This window comes from Maylandia zebra, linkage group LG10 (assembly GCF_041146795.1).
Source record: "Maylandia zebra isolate NMK-2024a linkage group LG10, Mzebra_GT3a, whole genome shotgun sequence".
NCBI classification, from domain to species: Eukaryota; Metazoa; Chordata; class Actinopteri; order Cichliformes; family Cichlidae; genus Maylandia; species Maylandia zebra.
The window spans coordinates 25,396,829-25,424,785 of record NC_135176.1 but is presented as its reverse complement, the minus strand read 5'-3'; the positions used below and the strand labels follow the sequence as shown (position 1 = coordinate 25,424,785).

Sequence of the window (27,957 nt, the reverse complement as noted above, 5' to 3'; positions counted from 1 at the left end):
ACTTATATAACTTAGTGTAATTGTTCTTTTTGCACATCTGCAATGGATCCAACATCTGCAACACGCAGAGTGGAATACATGGACACTTATGACCAGTTAATGTAAAAACCAGTTAATCTGGAACACTGGTTTCACATTTAACTGTGCCAGCGTCATCCTCACTGTGTTTTTATTTAAAACTGGGTGTTGCTTTGGCTTAATGTTGTCAACCTCTTTTTCACACGCTGCTCCTGAATAAGTTTGTATTGCAGGTCTGTTTTCAGTCGCAAATGTGGGTGAAACGCTCATTGCATAGTTTAGGACATCGGTATGGGACAGAGTCATGAATTAAACGAGGCATTGAAGCAAAGAATTTGTGTCGAGAATTTTTTATAATCGAATTACTTGATAAATCATTGGAGCCCTACTACACTCCAATTCTGGGAGTAATTCATCTGCAGAAAGGTGCAACAATCAAACATAAAGATGAGTTTTTATTCATATGGTAATGTAGAACTGTATAACACAGTTATGTGAAAGCAATTAGAATGTGGACCACAATAGAGCATTTGTCCTGTTATGGTTTCACCATTGGTTATGTTGGCTTGTTTGCACTTCTCTTGTATAGTGAGTATTTAAAGGTGATTTACAGTTGTATAACTATTTATGTGAAAAAGGAGAGAGAAAATGGAAATAAAACCAAATACATAAAAGATGGTGCCGTCAACCACTGGTACATATTGAAATCTCAGTCTTACAGCTTTTTTAGACCAAAAGGTTCAGGTGAACACCTATTTGCTAATTAAAGGATCTGTACCACACAGTAAGCCATATTACTTTTCAGACAACTGCATTAAAAATGCACCAAAACTCAACAACTGTTTAGTGACTTCTCCTGGCAGAGCTGACAGCTGTTCAGTGTTCTTAGCAGCTTCCCGTGTCATAACGCCTCTCAATCAAAGCTTTCACAACCTTTCACAGCCTCACCAGTTTCAAAATAGACGTACGATAAAATAATTCACCCCATGTAGAGTTGTTTAACAGGCTGCAAACATGCAGTTTAATCCTGGAAATGCGGGCATTTTAACATCAGAGTCCATTGGTGTTGGCTTACTTTTGCAGCCCGCCTCAAGTGGCCATTTAAGGAACTGCAGTTTTTTTTGCATTTTGAGCTGGATTCATGGAGCTTTTGTCCCTCGGTTAACCAAGTCCTGTTATTATTTATGAAACTGTCAATATAAAACGTTTAAAGAGCATACACTTTAGTTTTTGTATATGTTTACACAAAGCGATAAAGTGATGAGTGTTTGGTTGTTTGTTTATTTTATAGCAATCCAATCAGTGAGTCGCTGTACGTAAATGAAAAAACCCTTAACAACGGACTGGGTGAGTGATTTTGCTTTAAAATAATCACAGATTTTTAAAAAGCTGACTGATTTTTGCTTAACACTTTTTACGTGGGTATTTTGTGTTTTTGCAGATGACATTCCAGGAGTGTATGGAAACGTTTTCCCATCGATAGAATTAACAAACGGTACGTCCAGCCTTATATTTTCTGACTCCATTCGAGATGTGAGAAGTCGATTGGCGAATAAAGAGTTCAACTCATTCAAACTATTGTTTCACCAAACAGACGACGACGACTATGAAAATTCAGACTTCCTGAAAGATGCAGGTCAGTTTCATTTTTGTCAAGTTTGTGCTTTTGTTCTGTGTTTTTTTTGTAATCACTTAATCGAGAAATTGAAATCAAGAGTCCAAGTAGACGTGAAAACGAAGCATCTGATTGACAAATAACTTGTGGATTATACTGACTAAGAAAAAATAACAGAAATCAGACCGGTGGTTGAGGACCATAGTATCCCAAAATGTGTGTATGCGTGAAGGAGTCTGGACGGGTACTGAGGAAGGATTTTAAGTGAGAAGAATCTTGTAAGTGATACATACTTACCTGTGAGCCAGTGGAGGTTTAAATTATTATGTAGCAACAAAAGAGGTAATACATACTTCCCCTGGGCAAGGTTATCCAATGGGCATTCTGGGCCCAGGAGTCCAAAGAAGCAAAAAACAAAACAGAAAAAACAAAAGACTCACTGAAATCAATAATAGATCTAAAACGAGGAAAAAATAGGTGAGGCAGGCTGAAGTGAGTAACGCTGATAATCTCTTTATCGTGGCAGCTGTTAGTGGGTGAGATCTATTAGGGAGCAAGTGAACATTTTGTCCTGAAAGCTGACGTGTCAGAAACAGCAAAAATGTGCAAGAGTAAAGATGTGAGTGAATCTGATGAGGTCCAAATTGTGATGGGGTTGAGTGTTCCCAGTCTGGAGTATCTATCAAACCTCAAGAGTTGGGCAAAGAAGGAACGATGGTGAGCCAGCAGCACGGTCATGTGCAGCCAGGGCTCACTGATGCATATGGGGAGCAAAAGCTGGCCTATTCGGTCCAAACCAACAGACGAGCAACGTAGCTCAAATTGCTGAAAAGGTTATGCTGGTTCTGATAGAAAGGTGTAAGAATACAGAGTGCATCACATCACTTGTGTCCTGCCATCATGTGGATGTTATTTTGACCCATAACACCTACCTAAGCTTGTTGCAAGCTGTGGTCACCCTTTCATGGAAACTGTATTCATATATGGCTGTTGCCTCTTTTAGCAGAATAATGCGCCCAGCCACAAACCAGAAATGGTTCAGGAATGATTTGAGGAGCACAACGAGTGTTGACTTGGTCTCCAAATTCTCCAGATCTCAATCCAAACGAGCATCTGTGGGATGTGCTGGACAAACAAGATCGATTGGTGGAGGTCCCACCTCACCACTTCCACGACTTAAAGGATCGTTAGCTAACATCTTGGTGGCAGATACCACACCACAATCCATACCTGTAGGCAGGTCGTCATAATGTTAAATCTAATCGGTGTATATGGATTGCATGTTTTGTTTAATTATTAAAGAAGATGAAAAGCCCTGACTGTCAAGCTCTTGTGCCTATTAGAGGGGGCTATGCACACACATGTGACAAATTAAAGGAATAACCAAAATAACACAGCTAATTTATGAAGGTGTTGGGCAACACAAACAGTTTCAGTGTGCCTCAGCATTGATTCTCCAATTCACCTTTGCAGGGGAGATGGACCAGCGGTCTTCAAAAAAGTATTCGCTTATGTTCTAATGATGGATGCGGAGAGTCCAGCTTGCCAAAAAAGAATATTTTTTTTCCCTGACCTAATTTTTATTAGTTTTATTCATATAAGATTGCATAAGAATCATGTTGATTCCACATGATCTGTGTTTTTTCCTGTAACACAAATCTGTTGTCTCATGTTGAAGTGATTTCATCGTGTTTAGGGTAATGGATTTTCACCTGTAACTGCAACTTTATTTCTTAATGTCAAAATTATTCAAAGGTATTATGTTCTGAGTACACAGGAATACTTTTACTTTAGGTACTTTAAGTTTAATTTCTTGCTACTGCTGAAGCAAAGTGCTACTACTTCTGCTATGGCTAAAATGCAAGTACTACTACTTCTATATTATAATTACAAATACATGTATTATATGCTGACTTAATTCTATGATAAATATATTTTGTACACTGCTCTTCTTTAACTAATACTACCTATAATATCAGTTCTAAATATTTTAAAAGTAGTAATCTAATAAACCAAACATACTTTGTTAATCAAGTGTCTGTATTTTCTCAGCATTACAGTTACAAAACTGGAACTGGAACTTGAATCAACACAATTAGCAATAATACTCTCGGTACTCTTTTTCCATGGAAAATTTTGCGTCATCACTGAGAGTTACAAACTGTCTAAAATCTTTCATCTTTATAAAATGATCAGTGTGGCTGCTCTACCAGGTGTAACAATAAAGTTTAACATCCAGGCATCCGTGAAAACAGAATTTATGAAGTTTAGTGGAGCTTGAAGTTAGCAGAGATTTAGCTCTTTGTGTCAAAGTAACTGAGGATAAAACAGAAAAACATGAAGGAGATTTTCCTGGCCTGGCTTTTTACAGTAGATAACATTAAAAATATTCTGCAGTAGAACAAAAACTGAAGAAAACCATGAATCAGCATATGAACATTACCTGATGCTGCTGAAGTGAAGCAGAGCAAAGTTACAGAGGTTTTACTAGAGACACAGCTAAGCCTTTTGCAGTTCGGCATAATTTTAAAAAGTTTGACATTTCTTGTTGGAAGTCATTTTTTTTTAAAAAAGACAGCGGCTGACAGCGCTGTAAACAACATTAGACTGGAGGGCAATAAGCTAGCAAATAATGCAGAAAACAGAGATTTGAGATGGGAAATACATTGAGAGAGAGAACTGTGCAGGAAATGTGATTTCATCGTGGTGGAAGCAAAACAGTAAAAGTAAGAGAGAATTCATGACGATGTTTACGTGAAGTGTAGCTTTGATCTTCTTTTGCTTCCGGTTCGGTGAATTTTGGTCACAATGATGAAACCTGCAGCTTCAGAATCTGTGAGCTGTCAGCTTTCAGCCCAGATGGCGTGTCTGTTGGGTGAGGATGCCGACATCTCGCAGATTCTGATGCGTCGGGTCTGCGCTTTGTGTTTACGTCTTTGTGTGGAATCCGTTTACTCTCATTTGCTTTTTTAGCTCTTTAGTGGTTGCTGAAATAGTTTTGTGAGCTTTAACCTGAAATTCTGGCGTTTCTGGCAAAATACATTTATATTTAAAAATCGATTCAGTATTTAATGAATCTATATCGCTTTATTCAAGCTAAAATCGATTTTAATTGGAAAACCGATTATCGAAACCCACCCGTAATAATGATTTGCTATGTGGTGGCTAGCTACACAGCTATGGTTAGCATAATATAAAGACAGTGAAGCTGGAGGACGAACGTTAAAAAAAGTTCAAAAGTTAACGTGAGGGTTCCCGATGGTTTGGGACAAATGCAACTGCATGGCAGGATGCTGTAAACAGACCAAACTTCAGTCAGGAGAACAACTGAGATATTGTGGATGGATTATTGTTCAGATTAAACAGAACAAGATACAAAGCATTAAAACAAGTTAAAGACACAACAGCCTTAATAAATGCAGAGTAGTTTAGACCGGGAAGCAAGGTTCATACGTCATCACTTAACAACTGGATACTAATTGCTTAACGCTTTATTTTAATAACAATAACTAAAGTAAATGTGTCACGGCTGGCGGAGGGAGCCGTGTGGTGTGGAGGAAAAGGAGGACCCAAGATGCAGCAAACTGATGATACGAGTGATGTTTTATTTACAAAGGTGGCGGTGACAAAAACAGGCAACGAGGTATGAGTACTTTACAAACGGAAACCTAAACTGGGAGAAACTAAATAGCAAACCTGAGACCGTACAAAGGGGGTGCGGGGCAGAGGGACGCAGAGACAGGACACCATGGAACGCAGATGAATGCAGAGATACGCAGAAATACACGGATGAGTGCAGACGAGCCGACGAGGAGCACAGGCAGACACCAACTATAAATACACACACCAGGTAATGAGGAAATGGCACACAGGAGGGGACACAGCTGGAACTTAATGGGCATAACGAGACACAGACCTACAAAGTAAAACAGGAAATCTAGAACCCGAACCGGACACAAGGGGGGAGGACACAGAATAACTAGAACAGAGGGAAATAGTCACAAAACACAAAACGCTGGGTCAACGACCCAGGACCATGACAAAATGAACCTTGTAACGCTTTAAGAGCTGCACAATATTGTCACATAATAAAAAATGAAAAATGTTTCTTACCTATATATCATATCTTAGGTCACACTTTTTAACTAGCTGCTTAAAGCCCTGCTTTTCCACCATGTAACCACATCAGTAACTTACATCCGTTTACTCTTCCTGTTTGTTCCCGAACAGTTTTATTATCAGATGTAGGTAACCCGTGGGACAAGAAGCTCCATCTAGCATGTAAAAAGTCATATTTCCTCAGCCGAAAGACTCGGGGTTTTTTTTGCATAGAAGCTTTTTGTTTTCTTGTTATCCCACAAAATAAGATGAAGTCCAGGTCCCAGCTACATCAACTACAGCGTTTCACTGCCTTTCTTTATCACTGCAGCCCCTTCATGAGTTCATGGCAGAGTTTTAGTAGCTACATCATCCTATCTGTATGCACATTTGTAGAGGCTTTGGCTACATGCTACTAATGTTACACACTTTCAAGAGACCAGCTACATCAACATTAAGGAGCTGCAGCAGTCTTTAGTGGAAAAATATAAACTAAATCTATTTTTTTAATATCCCAAAATGACTATGACCTTAGGTGTATGTTGTTTGTCTTATTATGTGGCAATAGGCACATAATAAGACAAGCCAATCATATTACCCATTTTACATTAGCTTGTTTAAATGCTAACATACTGACACTAACGCAAGTTTGTTACACTCAGTTAACAACACTCACACAAAAATAATACTACAACCATCTTAACTAACTCATTGACTAACTAATTTGAAAACAGTTAATGTTAGCTAATTTATGTTTCTCTTTAATGTTAGCCGATATGTCAGCACACACACACACACACACACACACACACACACACACACACACACACACACACACACACACACAAAACAAAACAAAACAAAACAAAAATATTAGTAATTAGTAATATAATATAATTTATATATATTATATTAATATAATTTGCTTTGCTGTGAAGCAAAGCAAATGATTCACATCATTTTCAAACTCCTCAAATCTTTTATTGAGTGTATATATTCACTCAGGGATTTGATTAGGACTGAGATCTAGCTGTGGAGGCTCTTTGAGTATAGTGAACTCATTGTCGTGTTCAAGAAACCAGGTTTATGATGATTTGAGCTTTGAGAAATGGTGCATTTTCCTGCTGTAAGCAGCCACTAGACGACGGGTAAACTGTGCTCATAAAGGGATGGACATGATCAGCAAGAATACTCAGGTAGGCTGTTGCGTTTACATGATGCTTAGTTTATACTAGGGGGCCAAGAGAATATCCCCCACACCATTATACCACCAGAAGCCTAAACGTAGGATAGATCCATGCTTTTATGTTGTTTATGCCAAATTCTGACCCTAACATCCAAATGTCACGGCAGATATCGAGAATCATCAGACCGAAAAAAAATCATTACACCATCTTCTGTAGTCCAATTTTGGTGATGCGTGCAAATAGTAGCTTCAGTTTCCTGTTCTTAGCTGACAGGAGTAGCACTTGATGAGGCCTGTTGCTGCTGCAGCCCATCCTCTTTGAATTCGAAAGAAAAAGAAGCACACTGATTCACAGGAGGTCTTCGCGTCTCCTAATATTAGTAAACATCGGTTTTGTGTAACACTTACCATGATTGCTTAAAACCTACGGAGCCCCTCTGATGACATGGTCCAAAAAATAAATAAGTAGTCCACAATTGTTCAGGGACTCTAGGTCACTCAGATCCCTGACAATTTTAGGCTGGGAATGAGCTACAAATGCATTTTGAAAAGCCTGGCACTGCAAGGAACCATTATTCCAGAGAGACATTTAAACAGGATATTGAGAGCCCAGTTGCTTTGCAGACGTAAATACGACCCGGACGCTGGGATAGATTTTATTGTCAACCAACTGCAAGGGCCTGGGAAGGATCAAGTGTTTCGTTCCCACAAATTAGCATTTCGTGGGCACGTTACACCTATTTCGTGCCCACGAAGTAGTATTTTGTGGCCACAATTTATTTATTTTTTTGGACCATGTCATCAGAGGGGCTCCGTAAAAACCAGTCATTGTAGTGTCTCACATTAGGCCAATAATAGTAGACCTGTGCTACATTTGTCCAGCTAGGCAACACATATTTCTGCATAAGAGATACATGAGACACCCTTTAAATAAGCAAATTTCATGTTTAAAACATGGAAATGCAGCCAAAATGGACCATACAATGGCCTCAGTGAACACATCAGCACATAAGTAGAGATGAGGAAACTCAATCACATTAGATATTAATATTACTATGAGTAAATTATATATATTACATATTCTGTTACATGGTTTAAAGAATACAATGTGATAATCACACATGAGAACGCTGTTTCCAGTTATACAAATTTATTTTATTTCACTATTAAAGAAACCAATTATGTGAATAAAAGCTCACCACAAGAACATCTCCCAACCCAGTCTTACAAAGTTGCAGTTACAATAAAAAAACTGTTGGTGAGCTAAAAAACAATCCTGGTGCTGATGCTTGTCATTGAACGTTTTGGACAGAGCTCTTGATTGAAATGCCTACCGTTGTGTGTAGGCATTTCGGTCCAGATGTTATGGAGTTCAGTTCAGCTAAGATGTATTTCTAAAGCACCGGATCGCAAAAATAGCCGCTTCTCGGCTGTTTATATTGTAAGGTAAAGACCATACAATATAAGAGAGAAAACCCCCCAACAATCAGATGATCCCCTGTGAGCAAACCCTTGATGACAGTGTCTGTGAAGGTTATCAGTCATCAAGGCCATAGTAGTCTAAGGAGCTTGGAAAGAAAAGCGCCTGGACTTCTTTAAGTTAAAGAAGTCCAGGCGCTTTTCTCCAAGCTCCTTAGACTTGGTGACGGTGGGAAAGAAAAACTCCCTTTTAACAGGAAGAAACTTTCGGCAGAACCAGGCTCAGTGAGGGGCGGCCATCTGCCTCGACCGGTTGGGGGGGGGCACAGCTGTTATAACCCCTGACGCAGCATAGCTTCTAATTCTGAAAGATACGTAGATACCTTAAACCTGCACTCTATGCAGGACACCAAGCGATGACACGACTTGCACTACTATAGGAGTCTATGCAGAAACAGTTTTCTCTCTTGAATCTCTGTAATTTTTTTGCTACTGAGTGTCTGGGTGCAGTCACTCATTTTGGGCCAATTAAATCAAATGAACTTCCATTGTCTAAGTTATAGCCCTATTGAACTTGCGTTAACCAGCTTTAATAGGGAGGGCCAAAGTCGTAGTTGTGCTAAATTTCCTCGAATTCTCCTCGGAGATTTTCGAGTAGCTTCCTTTGTTCTTGAAAGTTCTTTTCCATTTGTCTCATCGCTTCCCGTCCATTCCACATCTTTTTGGTAAGGTCACTAACCGTATTTTCTAAGGCCTTATTTTGTTGTTTGAGTATGTCAACTTGGACATCGTAGTTGTTTATCAGATTGTTATGTTCTTCCTGTGAAACTTTGGGAGTCTGAGCTTGGGTTTGCAACGCCATGTCTTCTGTTTTCAAGGCTTCCTGTAAATCATACAGATTTTTCTTGACCTCTTCAAGCTCTCTTTTCATTTCCTCAAATTCATGGCACAACAACTCCTTTTCTCTGTTGGTCACGTTAAAATCATGTTGGGAGTCTTTCTCAGTGGCTTTGGAGATCCGTGATTCTCCTTTCACACCCTCATCGTGTGGTTTCAGTTCTTTTTGAGAATCACCACTCCTTTTGGAAAGCTCCTGGAGGTCCTGTTCAAGAAGTTCGTTATGCCGCCTCAATATGTCAATTTCATGTGCAAAGCATTGGCGTTCCAGGGTCTGTCTGAGCTGTTCACTGTCCGTTGTTTTGTTTTCCTCATTCATGATCCTTTTTCTTTCTTCACTCTCTTGTAACTCTTTAAAGGCTGTGTTTGCCTGATGGAGCTCAGTTTTAACAGCCTGTATTTCCTGTTGCATGTCATCTTTTTCCTTTTCAAAGTCCCTTTTCAGCTCACACATGCGTTTTACCGTCACATCATTTTCCTCTCTTAAAGACTGGTTGTCCTTTTCCATGTCTCCCACTTTTATAACCAAGCCTGTCTTGCTGCTTTGCAACTCTCTGATTTCTGCCTCCATTTCCTGCATCACCTCTTTCTGTTGCTGGATCTCTTTGGTTTTGGAGCTGTTTAAATCCTTTAGAATTTGGTTCCAATATTCCAGCTCTTGAATTTTGAAGTGAATTGTTTCATTCTCTAGTTGCAGGTCTCTTTTCCTCTTGTTTTTAGAGAACCCACTTCGTTTGAAGAGAACTTCAATGTTTTTTTGGAGAATCTTGTTCTCATTTATGAGCTCTCTTTTTTGCTCCTTAAGGTCGGCGTTCTCGACTTTAAGGTCACGTATGGTAGAGTTTTGTTGTTTGAGAGTTTTATTCTCATTTTTCAGCTCTTTGATTTGCTGTTGAAGTTTTTCGTTCTCGGCTCTCATGTTGCATGCAACAGGATTTGACAGACTCATATTTCAAATTGAAGTTGATGCTAAATCTCTGTACCAACTAAAAGATTTTTTAAAAATACGGTCAACTGTGTCAGAAACGGAAGTTTCGAGTAGTTTAAGTGTTTTCCTGCCTAGTGAATTCTTCCACTATCTTTGAAAGACTGACAAGTAAGTAAGTAAAAGTAAGTAAAATTTTATTTATATAGCACATTTCTAGATAGAGATCACAAAGTGCTTTACAAGATATAACAGATTAAAAAGACAAAATACAAACAAAGTTAGCAAAAGGCAGTTTTAAAAAGATGTGTTTTTAGCTGTTTTTTAAAAGTAATCAATGAATCAGCGGATCGTAAGTCCTGAGGAAGGGAATTCCACAGTCTGGCGGCCACAGTAGCAAAAGCTCTATCACCCCTAGTTTTCAGTCTCGTATACTGAATGACAAGTAGGCCCTGACTACTCGACCTCAGAGACCTACTAGGGGCATAGGGCTGTAAAAGTTCAATGATATATGGTGGTGCTTGTTGTTGAAGAGCCTTGAAAGTTAAAACCAAAATCTTAAACTGGACTCTAAATTCAACAGGAAGCCAATGTAACTGCATGAGCAACGGTGTTATATGTGAAAATTTAGAAGCTTTCGTCAAAAGTCTTGCTGCAGCATTCTGAACGATCTGCAGACGCTCCAAAGAACCTTTATTTAAACAAGTAAACAGGGAATTGCAATAGTCCAGTCGTGAAGAGATAAAAGCATGAATAACAATCTCCAGTTCGGTATAGGATATAATAGAGCTCAATTTAGAAATATTTCTTAAATGATAAAAGCAAGACCGAACAAGAGATTTAACATGACTATCTAACGTAAGAGCAGGATCAAGGATAATCCCTAAGTTCCTGACAGATGGTTTTACAAACGTTGAAAGAGGACCAAGAGCATTTATTATACTGGGTATATGTCTATCTGGGGCACATAAGAGGACTTCGGTTTTACTTTCATTTAGTTGGAGGAAGTTTTCAGCCATCCAGCCTTTAATGGTTTCCAAGCACACATTTAAAAGCCGCAGCTTAGAAGCCTCTTCCGGTTTAAAAGATATATAGAGTTGGATATCGTCCGCATAACAATGGTAACAAATATCCTCAAAAGGGCTCAAAATGTGCTGAAGAGGGAGTAAATAAACTAAAAACAGTAATGGCCCTAGCACAGAGCCTTGTGGCACACCAAAAGACAGGGACGCAGAAGATGATCTATACTTAGAAACTGCCACAGAAGAATATCGTTCAGAGAGATACGAGGAGAACCATTTCAATGCAGTCCCAGAGACACCAACCCAGTGTTTCAGCCTGTTAAGTAAAATATAGTGGTCAACAGTATCAAAGGCCGACGTAAGATCCAACATTAAGAGAACAGAACATTTACCTGCATCGCTTTGTAACAAAATGTCATTAGAAACTCTAAGAAGGGCTGTTTCAGTGGAATGAACTTTACGAAAGCCAGATTGAAATTTGTCGAAAATACTATATTTATCTAAAACTGCTGTAAGCTGCTTAGCCACGATCTTCTCTAGAATCTTAGCAATTAACGGAATTTTTGAGATCGGTCTATAATTGCTAGTGAGAGATGGGTCCAGCATAGGCTTTTTTAACAAGGGATGTATAACAGCAGTTTTAAAATAGGCAGGGACTATGCCCGAGGCCAAGGAGGTATTAATTATAGTAAGAATACAGGGACCAGTAGAGTAAAAGACATTTTTAAATAATGACAAGAGTGAGAACCTCTCCCCTATTTATAGGTTTTCGTGTGCTGATGTCATAAAGAAGACCAGAGATCAAAGGGATTCTGCCACTAAAAGTTATTCCACGCAATAATTTGCATTCATAACAGTTTCAAACGAAAGCTCAGCAACACTGACGTCAAGTAACATCAACCAGATGACGTGAGCAGGGCATTTTGGGGAACCCAGAGTGTTTCCCGCTGATTAAATACCATAAAAGACGTAGTTATTTTAACGCCATATAAGTAGTAGCACTTATATGGCGTTGGACGTCTTTATTTGCATACTCACCCAGTATAACCACAAGACCAAAATACTGCCATATATAACATGTCTAACTTTTCTGGCTGATAACATCACAGGAGCACTAACAGAAAATGGCCCACTGAGGATGCTTATAGGTTCCAGAGTCCTGTGAACGTCTAATTGGCTGCCTCACTATATTACTTCACACAGCTTTCAACCAACAGTAAATGTGGTGCCATATTACTGACTACCTGGGGCATTTGCTTTATACAGTAACAGCCAACATGTTACAGCAGCTGCTTGGAAATCTCAAGCACTCAGATATATGATTTAAATGCAACAGAGGAACAAAGAGCACGGTGAAAAAGTCTTGTGCTACCTTTCATTTCTTTATATTTTGTCAGGAAAATGGGAAATAAGTGTCACAACTGATGAAGACCATCAGAAAGCCTGGAAAACTATTGCTTAAGACCACTTTCAAAAATAAGAAATGTGGCTCCTTGGAAAAAAATATATATAAGCGTGGCTTAAGACTTTTCCACAGTACGGTGACTGTGAAAACATTCATTTAAAAGCCTGCTTTCAGCTGTGCTTAAGCAGAGCTGCCCAGGTTTTAGTTGACCTCACAGCCCAGTTTGTCAGTGGTGCTAGTTTCAGTCATTATGCAAATGTGTCAATGGTCTGGACGTGTTTTCATCATTAACCACTTATGCACATGTTTTACAGATGAGGCAGATTACGTAAATCAAGATGTTGAAAGAAGCATCGGTGAGAAGATGTGACCATCCTGGACAGCTCTGCAAGTTATCTGGTGGAAAACTGAAGCTGAAAACTGCTACTTTAAAAAAAGATTCTCATGTCTGTCTGACTGATGTGCAAATAACATGCACAGATGCTTTTGGACACTGAAAGTGAAAACCAAGTCTGCCACCTGGTGGTGAAATAAATCAATTTAAATATAGTGTAAACAAATTTGTGTTTTGCTTTTTTTAAAATCTTTGATAAAAACCTTTTTCTTAAAAAAAAAAAGGTTTCCATTTTTTAATCCAGTCTGTATACGTAAAAAAAAATGAGTGATGAAAATGATAAAAAAAAAACATGATCAAATTAACTGAAACTGACCACACATAGGCTATTATTTGCTTTTTCTGCTCATATTCTAGAATTTTTTCAAATTTATGACACTGATCCCTGTGAAAAAAGTATAATGTATTACAGAGGAAGTAGACTTTATTAAATTATATACATGCAATAATTTATAGTTGTGGTCAGAAGTTTACATACTCTCATCATGGGCATGAAGGTCATGGTATTTTGGGGCTTTCAATGATTTCTCTGAACTGATCTTTTTCCAGGGTGGAATGATTGTACAACATCTTTAATGACTTTAGAAAACTGGGTGCACAAGTTTGAATCTATTTTGGATTTTCTCTAATCCGGCTCAAGTATGTACATACACTTCCACTAATCTTTGGTTAAATATCCATTGGTAAGCTTCTAGAATACATTTCCTGGATATTTGATTACTCTTCTTGGCAGTATTGGTAGAGTTCATTTAAACTGATTGGTTTCCTGGCACAGGCACGGACCTGACGTTTAAGCACAGTCCACAAATTTCCAATAGGGCTGAAGTCGGGGCTTTGGGAAGGCCATCCCAGAAGCTTTGTTAGCCTGCTCTATCCTATTCTGAAATCAGTTCTCATGTGTGTTTGGGATCATTGTCCTGCTGGAACACAAGTTTGAGGTTTTTTTAAATATTTGAGTATATGTATATATTTCAGTTTGTATGTATACTTCTGACTCTGTGTGGAATAAAGAAAATCCAAAAGATTAACATGTATGCTGTACAATCTGGAAAAAGATCAAAGACATTCCCATGACATTTATGCCCATTTATGATCATTGTGTGTAAACTTCTCACCAAAACTATATGTGCAACAAAAACACAAAGGATTGATTCCAAGTATGTCTCTCTCTGTAGTAATTAACTTATTTTATTGTTAATAAAATAAAGTTATTTGATTAACTTATTTTTGGTTTTATTTTTGTTTTGCAAGTTCGCAACAGTGTTTCAGTTTTATTTTGTTTTTTTAAACATTTTGGTTCCATTTAATGACATTTTTCAAACCTATTTTTAGTCATTATAATAACCGTGGTGTTCAAGTACATTATGTTTACACAGTGATTCTATGCAGTAAATAATAAAGCCAGAGAGGTTTTTCTTAACAAAGCCAGAGTCATGTAAATCATTTCATCTTTAATGGATTGTTTTGACATGTTGGTGAAAGTCTTCATTAATAACTTCCGAGTCAACGGCTTCTTAGTCCTCGGTGGGTTCAGGCTCTGTGTCAGATTAGCTGATTATAAAGTCATAAATTCAGGCTCATGCATCATCTCACACAGTTATTCTTAAATTTGAAAACAAAAATAAGAAGCCTCTAAAGTGGCTCTTTGATTAAATAAAAGAAAACATGACTATGGGTCAAACACAATAGTACAGGATTGTGGCTCTCAAACCTCCAGCCCAACCACATGGGAGCATCACCTGTTCACTGTGATGCACAACATCCAATCAAAATTACATCATAAAGAGACATTTGTTGTCAATCCTGGTACGACTTGTTTGATCCAGAATTTGAGCCCCTATTACTCTCATGATAGTTTGTATGCAGACTCAAGTCTACTATTTATGGTTAATAAGGGTAACCTTTAAAAGTCATGAGCTACTCATAATATAGGTAGACCAGCAGAAGACCACAAAAATGTGTCTCACCATCAGGATTTGAACCCTGACACTGAAGTCAGGCATGCCACCGAGATTTGGAGACATTATGAAGGCTCAACACTAAATACAGAGACTCTTTGCATACATTTTATCAATAGAAGTCCATGCAAGTTTGAATGCTTATATTTGAGCTTTACTAGAGAATGGAAACATGGAAAACAAAACAATAATAGCTCTGCTAACTTATTCAGTTTTAAAAGTTCACAAAATAATTATTTTAATTTTTCACCCCGTTTTTTTTTTTTACCTTTGTTCACCAAAAAGTTAAATAACTTTGTTTCCTTTCCTGGTAGTGCAGATAACCCAGAATAAGCTTTATCGCGTCATCAGTTTCACCAGTAAATGGCTGCATTTCTATGACAGTAACACCTTCAAAGGAGGAGTCGTTCACAGCAGAGTTTTTAACACAGAGACAGTTTTATTAGCCTGAACAGATCAGCCGAGACATCTGTCTGAAGCCGCTCGAAACCAGCAACCACCACAGAGGACAGACGACCAGAGCAAACATTAGTGCCAACAGACAAAATGTAACACACCAAGTTACCATTTCTCTCATACATTTTAATATATATACTTTGCATGTATATACACTCAGGGTGGTGCAGTGACGTTCCCAGGGAGGCAAAAGTGACGCAGCAAAACATTTACACACACGAGCCACTGAGGAAGTTTACAGTGAAGCAGACGTTGCTGTTTGAACCCAGATTCAGTCATTGCAGAGGCCGTTTGTGTTTCAGCAGAAAGAAACGACTTCCACCTCGATGAGGTTGATCTTTTTTGTCCTAACCGTTAAGTAAAGGCTCCTACTTTCAGCAGAGTGGCTTTGAGAAGCATGTCGAAGTAAGGCAGGGCGCTCTACTCAGTAATGACAGCAGGTGTGAGGTAACGTTTTCCTCCTCTGAGTCACAACTTCAAAAACAAAGACTGAACATGAAACGGCTGCAGGGTAAAGATGGGATTTGTCTTATTTCACTTCTGGGGATGTTCTGGGAGTAAACAGGAGTCTGGCTGTGTAGCTAACCACCTCTCGTACACACACTCGCTCTCCAGTTGATGAAGGTTTAAGCGTTACTCAGGGCGTCCACACCTGGCAGGACTTTACCTGAGGACACAAAGAGCAGATGCTCAGTCAGGCTCAACATGTTAAAAACAGTGTTTTCTATTCTGTGAGTGAACATGGGGCAGCTTCTCCCATCACACACCCTCCAGCAGCTCCAGGCTGGCTCCGCCTCCCGTGCTGACATGGCTAACTTTGTCTTCTGTGTTCCACTTGGCGCAGCAAGTAGCGGTGTCACCCCCACCTGAACAAACAAACGTGAACGATTTAAAGGTACAAAAACACCATTAAATTATACTTTTACTTGCTCTTTGTGCACATTCCACACATTTATGTTTTTTTTTTGTTTGTTTTTTTTTTTCCACCCAAACAGGCTGTTTGATTGATGTTTGTTTGATGAGGGGGTTTACAGCGAGATTAAATGATGAGGCTCATCATTTAATCTCGCTGTAAACCCCCTCATAACATTTACGATCACTGAATGTTATTACGAAGGTGACATGGCTGCAGTAAAACCATCATAAATGACTCATTTTTGGACTAACTGCACATGTGGTGCTACTGTTTGTACAGCAAACAAACCAGATGTAAGAACACACCTCATTATGAAAGATCTGCTTTTATCTGACAGTTTAAAAGGTGCAGAGAGACAGGAAACAAAGCTTTTCTCCTCAGCTTTGCATACTCAAACATTTTGTTTATTACGATTTGTCAGTAGTAAAAGAACAAGATCTAAAAAAAATAAATATGGAACTGAACCTGAATGATTAAAAAAAAAAAGAAAAAAAAAGTCCGAACTGTAAAGCTGCACTATAAGTAAACGTAATGTTCTTGAATGCAGCACGAGTCCCTGTGTGTCTCCAGTAAACACTTGTGTCCCATAAACCAGACTACAAATAAATCACAGTAAAATCTCCTTGTGATGAGCGAGGGATGAAACTGAGTGAAACTAAGGAACACGCTCCCCATTCGTCTCCTCTTTCTTACCGATGATTGTGATGCAGCCAGATTTGGTCACCTCGACCACTTTGTCCATCAGGTTCTTCGTCCCTTTAGCGAAGTTGTCCCACTCGAACACACCGACCGGACCGTTCCACACGATCTGCTTGGCCCTGCCGACCGCCTCTGCGTAGGCCTTAGAGCTCTCGGGTCCACAGTCCAGACCCTGCAGAGGAGGAAAGAATGCTTAACCTTTCTTCATAGTCCATTAAGTAGTTTTAATTTAAAATAACTTGTCCTTTCTCACCATCCAGCCGGCGGGGATGCCAGCAGCAACTGTTGCAGTACCGGTGGCGGCATGTTCGTCGAACTTGTCAGCAGTGACGAAGTCGACGGGCAGCGTGATCTTGACTTTGTTCTTCTCAGCTTTGGCCATCAGGTCTTTGACGATGCCGGCGCCCTCCTCGTCATACAGGGAGGTACCGATCTGACAGGAGCAGGAGGACGGGAGAAAAGATTTGTGACTTACATGAAACCAGCAAAGACACAATTAAAAACAAGTAAATCTGAGGAACTATATACGAAGAGTATTCAGAATGGGGACACATTGAACACTTTTGAACATCCTAAGTTTTGCATCTAAAACTTTATATTCAGCTATACATTTTAAGATTTACCGTAAACTTCCATGACTATTACTTTAAAAAATAAATTAATATACAGCCCTCTGAAATCTGATGTTTCTTTATGATACAGACAGGACTGCAAGAAGAAAAAACATTTACTCAAATCTGCAGACATTTATCACTGCATGATTCATATTTTGGGTTTTCTTCTATACGAGTCTCAAAGAGGTTTTGTGTTCAAGTCCTACTTAATGTTTGGAAGTTGCACCGAAGCTACCCCACGAGATGAAAACTGTCGAGTTAAGCTGATGCTGAAACTTATTTTACTTCACACCCTTCATGTGTTGAGCAAGTTTGTGTCATTTCTAGTGGAGACGCTCAGTGCCATTTAAAGGGAAGTGACAACAGCTTTCTGATATCTTGCAGCCTCAGATGGATCAAGATCATTTAGGAATGTACACAACACAACATTTACCGCTCAAACAGGAACAGTAGGAGGATGCCCGTTTCACAGGGCAGATTTGCCCATTGTGGTGCAAAATAACCTCACCTTTTTGTAGTTTCCAAGTATACTAAATCTAAAAAGTTATGCAATGTCACAAATGACTGGGATAAGAATTTTATAGCTGCACCTGTAACTGTTTGCATTGAGGCACAAATCACAATAAGTAACGGCCTGTCATTTTTAAGAGCTCCAGCTTCTTTCACCCACTCTGTCTTCATACCTCTGCTCTTGCCTCATAGTTCAACTGTGAACTTAGTGAGATTAGGAATCTTTTTCCCCAGGCAGGCAGCAACTTATCACTATTATTGGGTTTGTGGTAGCTATTCATTTCATAAACTGGGCAAATAAAACCAGGAGGAGGAAACTGAATAAAATCTGCTTGTCAAGAAGTCAAATTTAGGTCACAATCGTGACTTTCGGTCTCTGCAGTGATGCAAACAAAACTGTTTCACAAGACCGTTTCGTCACTACAAAAGTCCAAGTGTGAGCTCCATTAGAAGGAGAAATTTTATTTTATTAATCTACCTGAGGCTGAACACTGAGGTTAAAACATGAATACTCATGGAAAACTAAGAAACATATCCACTCAAGACTCAAAAAGCATCACTGTTTTAACTTAATAGTGTGTTGTATGCGATTTGTTTTTTTTAACCGAGTCGTCTTTTTTGGGAAGTTCATCCAGCACAAGGGGAGCAAGTGTAAATGCAAACTATGTACAGCTAAACAATGAGCTGAAGCTCAAAGCTTTCTGAGGCACAGAGCAGGCGACCTCCATCAGGTGAAGTCATTTGAGCCACCATTTTTAACGGTTTGATTTTCGAATTGCTTTGGCGACGCATCCTCCTCCTCACCTCCATGTTGTTGAGGACTTTGAGGAAGGTGAAAGCCATGCCACCCCCGATGATCATCTCATCAACCTTATCCAACATGTTGTTGATCAGCTGGATCTTATCTTTCACCTTTGCTCTAAAACAGAGAAAACACGTCAGGACAGACAAACAGTGACAATCCTGAAATTCACTCATCTGTACATACAGGAGCTAAAAACTGGTTTATTTTATTAGTTAAGATGTCATAGCCAAATTTTATCCTTAGATTTTCTCTCTTTATCAAAACTGCACAGTCTTTCGCCACAGGGCATCTGGTGAACCCACTGCCTCCTAATGCAAAGTTCTGTGAGTCAATAATTCAATTAAGTCTTTGATTATATAAGATTAGGCATTTCAAGCAAAAATATTCACTGGCTCTCTGTGAGGGCCTCCTCCTCTTCCTTTATGCTTTAAGGGTTTCATGTAGGCTTCGTGACAGCTGCTGTAGTCTTTGGCTTTGAATGAAACTCTTCTTTGTAAAGTAGCATCTAGTTACACTGAGACAAACTTTAGTAATTCAAAGTCTTTTAGCAGTGCATTATTTCTCCATTATTGTTAAATATTGGCTCATGGAGCTGCTTAGATATTATATTGTATTGCATCCCACCACACAGAACAGTGCAGGAAAACCATTAATGACAAGAAATGGTCGAATAATCTGGTTTTTTGTTGTTGTTTTTTTTATTCCAATATTCGAACACAACCTTCTGTCATTATACCAAACCCTTATCAATAGATCTGCACTGTTATTACATTTCAACTGTAGTTATTAAAAAGAATTATGTCAGTGAAATCAGAAAGCGAAGCTGCTAATCGATTTATCTGCACCTCTGTACCATTAACCTCACCGCTGATGACTTTGAGCTGCAGAAAAGTCTGCAGTCTCCTATTGCAGGTGTAATGTTGTAAGTCAGGGGTTTAACAACAGCAGTCGACGCAGATCATTTACACACTAATGGTCAGCATCCTCACAGAGGAGCTGATTGGCTGCAGCAGTCGACGCCGACTGCCAGCAATTGTTGCACAATGTACTCTGGCATGTTGCCACATCTGGCTGGCAGCAGACCAAGCAAGTTAAGGGTTATGAAACCACAGCAGGACAGAGGTACAAAGCTACAGGAAACAGTGCCACAGTCTCACTAAAACTGTTGATCAAGTCATTATTCCTGAGAAGCAGCTCTTATTCTCACTGTATAGAAGCAATTTCTATACAATTAAATAGAAATACATTCTAATGGTTACCTTATACAAGACTTTGACACGATTAGCAACTGTTAGAAAATAAAGTTGTTTATTTTGGAAGTCCTCACTTAATGATGGAAACTGTAGTTTTACTTCTGTGCACAGAAGGTTAATGGGCAGTTTTCTTTCTGAGCATAATTTGCAGACACATGATAAAAGGTTTAAAACATACATAAAATTTTGCTTGTTGACCACCAAATATTTGTGACCATAAATCAGGGGTTAGAGTATAAATCAAAATCAACTTAAATCTTAATCCTGGATCTGCCTGCTCACTGAGCCTTGAATAAAGCAGTGCACAGTGACACCACAGACAATATAATGAGCTTTTCCTCTATTCCTGGCTGGACACCCTGTGACCCTTCCTAAAGAACTGAGCAGAAGAAAATAATGTCTAAAGTGGACACAAATCAGAACTAGTGACCATGCTCTGCGTAGTTTTTTTTATATTGTCCAGCCAACATTTTCAAACTTCATCTGTTAAAAAGAGATGTTCTCACCCTCCGAGGATAGCCAGGAAGGGCCTCTGAGGTTTTTCCAGAGCCATGGCGAAGTAGTCGAGCTCCTTCTTCATGAGGAAACCAGCTGCCTTCTGAGGCAGATTCACTCCCACCATGGAGCTAACAGCGACAAGGATGAAGAAGTTACAAACTACTGAATTATACCATTTAATTAAACTAATCGAATTGAAACTTCTCAAAGACCATCTGCTTTGAGACCGCAGATTTCACCTAGTGATCATCACTGTATCCACCTGACCTGCGTGGCGCTCACCTGTGGGCTCTGTGAGCCGTCCCAAAGGCATCGTTGACGTAAACGTCTCCCAGTTTGGACAGAGACGCTCTGAAGAAATCAATCTGCTCCTGGGTTGCCTTCGTCTGGAAAGACAAGAGAAGACAAACACCATTTGTTAAGGCTGCAAAGTGCAAAAGCAAGAGTTCATTTTACTTCAACAAGACTGTTGGCCTAAATTCAGGGACTCGTTTAAGTCCTGTGAACTGATGCTGCATGTCTCATCATCCTGATCTCAAAGCAGTTTTTCCTTGTTTCAGCTCCAATCCAGTTCCACTGTCCACATACAAATAAAAGCTAATCTACCTGCCACCAATGAGCAGAGGGCAACACCTACATACCCAAATATCTTCAAGCTCAACTCCGTTTTGTGTCCAGGTATAATCGGACTGCTGTCAATATGAACTCAGTTTATCCATCAGGATTCAGTCAGTACATTGTGGGTCAGGTTTCTGATGCACTTTAACAGGGAAAGGTCACAACTGTGAGACTGTAGGCAGAGTAAAGGTCAAGAGAGCTCTTTAGGGGTCGACCAAATGCCAGGGAGCCCAGGTCACTTCTTTCCAAGGGACAGGTTTCAGGCTTTAAACTTTTACCCCCCTCCAAAGAGTATGAGCTTCAGAAACCAACAGAAGTTAGCAATTTTTGTAAAATAATTGAATAGCTGCAGATTAGTTTTCCATTACTTGACCAGACTAACTACTTGCTTCAGGCCAAAAAATAAACTGGGTAAAACTAAATATGGATCTTCCCCCATAGTTCGACACAGTGATGCTTTTAATAGCCAGACCTCCAAGCTGAAATAACCCTGATGAACTTTCACAGCTACAGAAAACACTTTACAGTTTCACAGGCCGAGTCCTCCTCCTGGCGACAAACCGATCCTTGTGTAAAAAGCAGTGGAGCGCCCATTTAAGTGAGAAAGTGAGACCATTTCATGTTTTTATAATGAGCTAAAAATAAAGAGACCGTGGTGTATACACTACAGCGGTACAGTAGAAACCAACCAGCATACCAACGAGGCCTCACAGGACAGGAAAAGCCCACAGACCTTCAAGATAAATGTCAACAGGTCAAAAGTGGTGCTCGGCCACGGCTCAGACCGATGCTCATTTCAGACAGCGTCTGTCTGCGAGTTTGAATATGCTACATTATTTATGCCTCAGCATAAAGGAGGAGATTAGGGAGTGCGACCAGGCATTCTCTAACCAGACTATTTATCCCAGAGATGGGAAATTGCTCCTACAGCAGCCTTACTAAACCACACCATAAATGGCTTATGAGTAGACGAATATGAATCTCAATAAAAACACAAATGACCAAATTTATCTTAAATAGGTAAATGAAAGCCTATTATTGTGTGTGTTGCATCATTAGGGCTTTTTAGAAAAGCTGGTTTTAGAAAAGTTTAGTCACATTTTCACAGTTTATCCTACGAACATAGTGCGGTTAACAGTGTGCTACAAAACAGTCTCTGCACCAGCACTGTGATGTCAGATGGTGATGCAGCAATTTCAGGAGAAGCTGCAGCTGGAGTGACTGAGTCTTCCTCCATGTGACCGAGCACAAAGAAAGTCTGCTGAACCGACAAGGTGTTGGCCATTTTTCTGCTTCACTTTGCATCTTTTTAGGTCTTATTGAAAGTGTGTAAAATATAGAACACACTTTTTTTAAACTATAAAAAGACACCTTTGTCTGAGGCCTGGGTCATATTTTCAAATACAATTTTGCCTTCCAGTGATTCATCCATCCATTCGCTTCCGCTTATCCTTTTCAGGGTCGCGGGGGGCGCTGGAGCCTATCCCAGCTGTCATAGGACGAAAGGCGGGGTACACCCTGGACAGGTCGCCAGTCTGTCGCAGGGCTAACACACAGGGACAGACAACCATTCACTCACATTCCTTCGAACATTCACACCTAGTGACAATTTGGATTATCCAATTAACCTATCCCCACAAGCTGCATGTCTTTGGACGGTGGGAGGAAGCCGGAGTACCCGGAGGGAACCCACGCAAACACGGGGAGAACATGCAAACTCCACACAGAAAGACCCCGGCCTGATGGTGGAATTGAACTCAGGACCTTCTTGCTGTGAGGCAACAGTGCTAACCACCGTGCTGCCCGATTCCAGTGATTATGTTGACAAAATGATTGGGCCACATTCCCTTTCGCACTGACGCTCTCATTCTCCGTGTCTTTTGTGCTCGAAAATTCAACTGCAGCATGTTCGTGGATAGAGCCTGGTCTGTCCTCCGTGTACGGCTTGGTTGCCAAATAACAACTTGCTCAGTTACATTTGTGATGCAGCAAATTGCCATGTGATGCAAATAGAGAAAAACCAATTTGGCCAAACTACATTATTTCAATCTCTGAAAAATTCACTTCAGTGTGTTGTGAGAGGTTAATGTTCAACTTCTTTTAGATGGAGGCAAAAAGAAAAAAGTAGAGGACTGGAAGTAAAGAGACAAACTGTAGGACTACATGCAAGTTCTGAAAATAACAGGAACTTGATTGCAGCTGTAAGTTATCGTGCTCTTCTTCACACCGATGGCAGTTCAGAGACTAAATATTCAATTTTCTAATATGACTGTAGTCTTAGATGACAGACCAATATTCTGTCTTTAGGAAAACTGACACACACACAAAAAAACAAAACAAAAACTGAAGCCCAAACCACACATAACGCTGCCGAGTCTAACCACTGTTAACACTCAAACCTCAGAAGCTCACCTTGTTCCCAGAGGGGTCCTTCCCTTTGCCCTCCTCGGCAACGTGGAAGCGGAGGTTCTCCAGCAGGATGACGGATCCAGAGGTGGGGTCAGCACAGGCAGCTTCCACCTCAGGGCCCACACAGTCCTTCAGGAAGGTGACGTCCCTACAGTCACAGAATTAGTGAGTGTGATTATGATTGGTTCTTAGAGCAGATCTTCTCTTCTTTAGTGTATAGATAGACAGATATATACATTTTAAACGAAACAAATCTGCCTTTGCTAGAAGCAACCAAAAATAGCGTTAATATCTTTCTTACTAATACCAGAATATTTCAACCATAACAAGGACACCACCTCTGCCCTTGTTAACAAACACCACTTATTCAGGCCATCATCTCACCTCCCTAGGAGGGTCTTGAGCTCTGCAGCGACGGGCTCCAGGGAGTATTTCTCAGGCATGGCGTTTCCGTCAGGACGGCCCAGGTGACTCATCAGCACCACAGACTTGGCTCCATGATCCAGGCAGTGCTGGATGCTGGGGATGGCTGCCTTGATCCTGAAGGCACCACACAAGTGAACAGGAGTGTTTAGAAAAAAAGAATCAAGTCACACTTACTCAAACTTAATATTAATGTTCTTGCTTTTAGGAATGTTACATTCTTCCCTTTTCTGTTAAAAGACTACAGTTACGTTTGTCAAAAATCAAGGCCAGTGAGATCTTGACATCGATGTATGGAGTTTTAACAGAATTAAAGCATGCTAGGAAACTACATATTTTTTCAGTTTTCATTTCCGAGGAAGGCTCTCAGCAAATCTAAATCTGCTACTCCTCTTCTAGAAATCCCAGCTGCTTAACACATAACAGACTGAAAAGATTCAGAATAAGATAGACGCTACCTCTGGTTGTTTGTGATCGCCTTGTCCTTCATTGGAACGTTGAAGTCGACTCTGAAAGAGAAGAAACATTTCACATCAGAAAATAAAACCAGGATGCTACAAAGTGCTACAAAATTTTAGGGAATTTGGCAAGACTTTAAGACAGGGGTGTGGAACTCTAGGCCTCAAGGGCCAGTGTTCTGCAGGTTTTAAATATTACCCTGGGTCAATACACCTGAATCAAATGATTCAGGTGTATTGACCCTATGTCTTGAAGTGTACCCACTTCAAGACATATTGAGGGGGTAATTTAGTCATTTCAATCAGCTGGGTTGGATCAAGGACACATCTAAAACCTGCAGGACACCGGCCCTAGAGGCCTGGCGTTCCCCCACCCCTGCTTTAAGACTATACCCCTTACCCATTTGTTAGAAACCAGATGTAACTGGCAGCTGAGACAGGAGGTCTTGATTTAAATCTTGCACCATTTTTAGCTCAGTGTTTGGTCCCTTCTCCTTCCTCTATTGACTCCTGGAGTCAGCTATACACAGCTCGAGTCCCCTGATGCCAAGCAGTCAATACCATTAGCTGAGAAGCTTTCCTCTAAAATGACTTTTAGCACGCTTTATTTTTATTTCCTATGTAGAGAGGAACATACGTTTTAACCTTCAAGGTTTTAACCTTGAATCCCCCCAAAAATCATCAGGACAGTAATAAATTTTTTTTTACTCATGCATGAAATTGGTCGACTTTGTTTTGTTTTTAAAGGTGGGGGAAAAAAAAAAAAAAAGCCCATTTTGAGCCAGGAACTGAAACCGTTTTCCTTTTCATAGATGCACACTGGCAGCTTCGAGTACACGCCGTGTCCCTCGTACTCCAGCCGGTTACATAACTGCCTCTCCTTTCCCTCCCTCTGGGGAACTGATGCTCTGAGATGTGATCAGCCTGCACGCACTCTGTACCTGCCGTCATTGTTACAGCAATCCACTGTCTTAGTCTGAAAGCCATCAGTCAGCAATTCAGAGGCTCAACAGTAGGATCTTGTTCACAGGTGCCACTCATCCAAAAGCTGTGATAGTTTTCCGCTCTACTTCTGTAAATTTCTGCATTTCCCCCCCTGTTGCTCTTGAATGCAGATCTTTATACGGTTTATAGCACAGTGGACTCTAAAGCTCTTTTAGCTGCTTTACAACTAGAAATAAGCTCAATGAAGGAGTTAACAGCAGCTCAGCAGCTGATTTTCATGGGAATTTTCAGTCACTTAATAAAGACTTGGATTGCAGTAGACTTCAAGTCTACTGCAATCCATCAAGTAAAACTTTAAACCTTTTTTTTTTAATGCTGTAAAGTTTGGTACATTAACATGTGAGGGTATTTCTCACTTTTGTACAGAGCCCCAAAAAGCACTAGTGTGTTTGACTCTCCATTTTTGCCTTCATCTTTCTGTTCGCTGGAATTTTGCAACCCTAAAACTGACATGTTTCATGCTGCTGCAGCAGGAGCCTACATGACAGAGGAAGCCAGCTGCAAGTCTCTGCTGAACACATTTCAATTCTGTCAGCCACTTCAGGTCTCTATAGCAACATAGAGCCCTTTCCCCTTTTCAATAAAGAGCCCCTCCCCCTTTTAAATTCAGGGCCAGCCTTGTTCAGTAAGGAAACACCGATTCACTGCCTCCATCTGAATCTGGGGGAAAAAAACCCACCACCACCATGTGTCATGCCACGACAGGCCCTGGGTGTGATCTGACGTAACCCATTGTCTAACTGTCTTAGACCGGCACAACATTCGCTCACATAACTCAACATGTGGTGAATTTTGACCTTTTAACACTCAGCAATACGGGTGAACCTTGTTCTAAGCCACCTGGTGTTGCATCACCAAACTGAGCGAACCAGCATGGCCCTCTGACATTTTCACACATGGTGTCAGTTTCAAAAGTGCCTTCAAGATCACTGGAGGGGGCTGCAGAAATATAAAGTGAATGACTGCCAAATTAGACTAATATAAATTTGACTTCAGTTGTGTCCAGTTAGGATGCAGGGCATCTTTTCTGCTAGAGAGATTTCACTGGAAGATAGGAATAATAATAAAATAAAACAAACAAATTGGACTGAATTGCCAGTGACCTAATCATTACCTGTTAAAGTGGATCAGTCGGCTGATTAATAAAGTCAGAGTCTTGTTTGATTCAGTTTTCAAGCAATTAAAGTGTTTCTTTGGCTCAACCTTCATATCCCAGCTCAAAAATCACTCAACTTTTTTGGGTTGTTTTGGGCATCCTAAACTACTGAGAATGGATGTCAAAATGTGAATCTGGATATTTGCGATAGCTATTTTTTGCCGATTATCATTAACTATGAAATTAATAATCCCTTTCATAGATAACGCCAACAATTGCTAGTTTTCCCTCTATATATGAAATAGTTCCTGGTGCTGTCTGAATCATCACCTTTAAAATCTCCTTTGAGGCCTAAGCTGAAATCTGAAGACTTCAATAACATTCATCATCAATTTTCAGGTTTTTAAACTGACAAACTCATTATTATTAGAGGGATGCTGGTGTATTTTACAGGACTGACTCGGATGCCAGTGGTTCCATCCATCCATGCAGCATCTCCGCACAGGCACGTAACATGAAAGGAAAACGTGACAACCGACGAGTTCACTTCCTGTCGCCTGCCCGTCGGACTAAACCGACTCAGACACCATTTAGCCATCACTTTAATGCCCTCACATCACTGTGTGTGAGCACCAAACAGTCTGCCACCGCAGGAAGAACAAACACGACATTTTGGAGAAGCTCATCAATAATCTCATTTCCGATTAGCCGCTACGGTGCCAGCAGAAGCTAACTGCCAGGCGATAATTAACGCTCACCTCATAACGACCCGCTTCCCCTTGACGTCCACCTTGTCCAGGGTGAGTTTGTTAGACAGAGACATTTTGCTGAGTTTAGCTGCTTCTTTCGTGCACCTTCCTTTGCTGGATCTCCTCCGCCTCCTTCGGCTGTTGGTTAGCTACCGAATGACAGCGGTGACCTTAACGCAGCGGAGGAACACCACCGGGCAGGGCAAATCGCACACCCGCCGCTGCTGATTGGCTAATGCATTAGGAGAGCTTCCACGCTGATTGGATCGGTTTGCTGTTTATCTTCTGATGCTTCCTGATTACTGCATCAGCTGAACTTAGTGGATATCATTCAACCCCCCTCCCCTCCTGCATACTTTAGAAGATATAGCAAAGGCCAGGGACGGATCTACAGTCATGGCATTGGGTGGCATGTGCCGCCATATAATAGTCTTTTGTCACCCCAGTCAGTCAGTCATCTGCAAAACTAGGGTGGCACTAAGGGGGACAAGAAATTATTTTAGGGTTCCAC

The 27,957-nt window shown here is 40.3% G+C and overlaps 2 protein-coding genes across 9 annotated transcripts in view; one reads left to right on the top strand and one right to left on the bottom strand.

Annotated features, from left to right (window-relative positions):
• The window catches only part of LOC143420869 (uncharacterized), a 34,411-nt gene extending 20,014 nt beyond the window's left edge, over positions 1–14,397 (top strand). For 5 of the 8 annotated variants that reach the window (XM_076889382.1, XM_076889375.1, XM_076889376.1 and 2 more), the window contains 4 exons: positions 1,310–1,365; positions 1,460–1,513; positions 1,613–1,654; positions 12,900–14,397. In XM_076889382.1, the coding sequence (XP_076745497.1) occupies positions 1,310–1,365; positions 1,460–1,513; positions 1,613–1,654; positions 12,900–12,955 (208 nt within the window). In that variant the 3' untranslated portion in view covers positions 12,956–14,397. Of the gene's footprint in view, positions 1–1,309; positions 1,366–1,459; positions 1,514–1,612; positions 1,655–2,636; positions 3,664–12,899 lie in introns of those variants that run through there. The other 3 variants (XM_076889379.1, XM_076889381.1, XM_076889380.1) reach the window with 3 other exon arrangements.
• A 959-nt stretch (positions 14,398–15,356) lies between these two features.
• On the bottom strand, positions 15,357–27,640 carry pgk1 (phosphoglycerate kinase 1). The gene is made up of 11 exons (XM_004561791.5): positions 27,456–27,640; positions 24,597–24,647; positions 24,100–24,255; positions 23,719–23,863; positions 20,971–21,074; positions 20,697–20,816; positions 18,937–19,051; positions 17,262–17,441; positions 17,003–17,180; positions 16,161–16,259; positions 15,357–16,060 (listed from the first exon to the last, which is right to left on the bottom strand). The coding sequence occupies exons 1-11, from the start codon at positions 27,518–27,520 to the stop codon at positions 16,020–16,022; spliced, it is 1,254 nt and encodes a 417-aa protein (XP_004561848.2). The 5' UTR covers positions 27,521–27,640; the 3' UTR covers positions 15,357–16,019.
• Between the last annotated feature and the right edge of the window lie 317 nt (positions 27,641–27,957).

Bases quoted from the DNA above. Each gene is read 5' to 3' on its own strand.
- pgk1 (XM_004561791.5), bottom strand. From the start codon at position 27,520: ATGTCTCTGTCTAACAAACTCACCCTGGACAAGGTGGACGTCAAGGGG. The intron at 20,817-20,970 runs GTGAGCGCCACG...TGTCGCTGTTAG, and splicing joins ACGGCTCACAGAGCCCACAG to CTCCATGGTGGGAGTGAATC. The intron at 16,260-17,002 runs GTAAGAAAGAGG...TTGTTTGTTCAG, and splicing joins TGGCTGCATCACAATCATCG to GTGGGGGTGACACCGCTACT.